This window comes from Brassica oleracea, unplaced genomic scaffold, assembly GCF_000695525.1.
Source record: "Brassica oleracea var. oleracea cultivar TO1000 unplaced genomic scaffold, BOL UnpScaffold00958, whole genome shotgun sequence".
NCBI lineage: Eukaryota > Viridiplantae > Streptophyta > Magnoliopsida > Brassicales > Brassicaceae > Brassica > Brassica oleracea.
In genome coordinates, this window is record NW_013617550.1 from 23612 (window position 1) to 26311 (window position 2700).

General features: G+C 34.9%; 1 protein-coding gene across 1 annotated transcript in view; it reads right to left on the minus strand.

The window, feature by feature from the left end:
- The window catches only part of LOC106320563, a 4176-nt gene extending 1694 nt beyond the window's left edge, over positions 1-2482 (minus strand). Inside the window, exon 1 of the mRNA XM_013758946.1 lies at positions 2022-2482. Coding sequence (XP_013614400.1) covers positions 2052-2366 — 315 coding nt within the window. The 5' untranslated portion in view covers positions 2367-2482 and the 3' untranslated portion in view covers positions 2022-2051. The remainder of the gene's footprint in view (positions 1-2021) is intronic.
- Between the last annotated feature and the right edge of the window lie 218 nt (positions 2483-2700).

Sequence of the window (2700 nt, forward strand, 5' to 3'; positions counted from 1 at the left end):
AAATTATCATTTTATAATTATTATATTTGTGAATAAATACGCTGAATAATAAATTGATAATTCCATAGAGATAGCTATTTGTTAAGTTTCTAGATTATATTGTAATCTCAAATCTAAAATTTCCTTAAATTTCGAAATTAAATTTTTTTGAAAGATTCATTAATAGCCGGTGAGGATTTTCTTCTGATTTTCCTTTTCTGTTTCTCCTTTTTTGTCTTCCTCGGCTCCATTGCATATAACCCGTTTTCAATTGAACTAATAATTATTTTTTTTGAAACAGACCGACTCGTGACCCGACGACTCATTACCAATAAGACATGATTGCCATGTTCTACCACATGGCACTTGTTATGTGTTGTAGTAACATGAAGCGGAAACTGCAAGATGATGACGACTAACATAGTGTTGCAAATATAATCTCCAAAACTCACATAAACATTCGACCAAAAAAAAAATTCACAGAAGCATGAATACATCTTCCATGGTGGTTCATCGAAACATTAAAAATATATACCCTACTCACGTTTAAGACTTTAGTGTATGTTATTAGAGGAATATCTTACTTAGGTAATGTAGAAAATAATAATCATAACACATCACGTATTTTTAGATGGGTGTGTTGACCAATTCTAATCGAGCATAGATTTTGGTTAATATAATAGGATTAAATTATTAACATTTGGTTGTATATAATAGGTTGGACCAAAATGAATGGGTCCAAACAACTTTTTAAGTAGATTTTTTTAGAATGTTTCTCTTTTAATAGTATAGATGTCACAAAAATAGACATAAAAAAACAAAATAACCAAAATAAAAAATTTTATTTTGAAAATTTTAATATATTTTTAGTTTTTAAAATTTGAAATCATACCCTCTCCCCCCCAACACACCAAACTTCACCCCTAAATCTTAAATCCTAAATCCTAAAAATACAACTTTAATTAAACATTTTGGTTAAAGCAAAAAAAAAAAAAAATATTTTGGTCATTTTGATATGGGCAAATCTCTAAAATAGCACCTTTCTAAGTTTATATCACAAAAATAGCACTCAAAAACAAAAATGACCAAAATAGCACATTTCTAAGTTTATCTTTTGAAAATTTTAATTTTTTTATTTTTCAAAATTTGAAATCTTATCCCCAAAACCTCATTTCTCAACTCTAAACCCTAAATCCTAAACTCTAAACTCTAAACCCTAAACCCTAAACCCTAAACCCTAAACCCTAAACCCTAAACCCTAAACCCTAAACCCTAAACCCTAAACCCTAAACCCTAAACCCTAAACCCTAAACCCTAAACCCTAAACCCTAAACCCTAAACCCTAAACCCTAAACCCTAAACCCTAAACCCTAAACCCTAAACCCTAAACCCTAAACCCTAAACCCTAAACCCTAAACCCTAAACCCTAAACCCTAAACCCTAAACCCTAAACCCTAAACCCTAAACCCTAAACCCTAAACCCTAAACCCTAAACCCTAAACCCTAAACCCTAAACCCTAAACCCTAAACCCTAAACCCTAAACCCTAAACCCTAAACCCTAAACCCTAAACCCTAAACCCTAAACCCTAAACCCTAAACCCTAAACCCTAAACCCTAAACCCTAAACCCTAAACCCTAAACCCTAAACCCTAAACCCTAAACCCTAAACCCTAAACCCTAAACCCTAAACCCTAAACCCTAAACCCTAAACCCTAAACCCTAAATTCTAAATTCTAAATTCTAAATTCTAAATTCTAAATTCTAAACCTTAAGTTTGTGACTTTTGATAAAACATTAAGTGCTATTTTTGTGACTTTTGACCTTGAGTGCTAGTTTGGCAACAAAAACTTGATTTAATGCTATTTTTGTCTTTTTCTCTTTTGATATTTGGAGTCAATATTTGTGATAAAAAAAAAAAATTAGGTCTATGTAGGGAATTTCTCAAGTTTAGTTTAGTTAATATCTGATTTGAAGAATATATTTATAACCTAAACACATGATCAGACGCATAGAGAAAAAACCGAGAAACATAGAGACGAACCTTTGATCGATGGGACATGGGAGAGTCATATCACTGAATCGCGTTAAGGGATTTCACTTTGCCACTGAGAGGTGAACACGGCAAGTTCGGCCTCGAGATCAAGAAGAAACTGAGACCATGTGGACGATGAAGATATCGACGATTCTCGAGAACGCAATGATCCTCCTCTCTGATCTTCAAGACCTGGCTGTGCACTCTCTCCTTAGCCGTCCAACGTCCTACGGATCTTGGAGACTCAGTCTCAGCTTCGGACGATCCGCTGCTCTCTGTTTCAACTTCCTCCACCATCTTCCTAGTTATCGCCTCCATCTCCGGCCACGCTTCAGCTTCTCCTCTCATACTCATCCTCTATATATAAAACAAAAAGAGATTTCGGGAAAGAAAGATTCGAAATTCGAAATTCGAAATGTGAAATTTACTGTGAACTGTGAAGACATGTGAAACAGAGCTTACTGGTACTATTTATATACCGAAGATAAGCTTGTTAACGGGATGAAAAGAAAACAGTTAGTGTTGACGTGTCGGTATTGATGACGTCACGAGATATTTACACCGTGGAAGTTTTGACACGTGGAGAATTAGATGAGCTGGTCGGTAAGAGAAATGGTACGGACCGGGTGGTCCGGATCTCTCTATGTGTTGTTTGACCGATTGAGACGAGACGTGTGGAAGAGGAGGA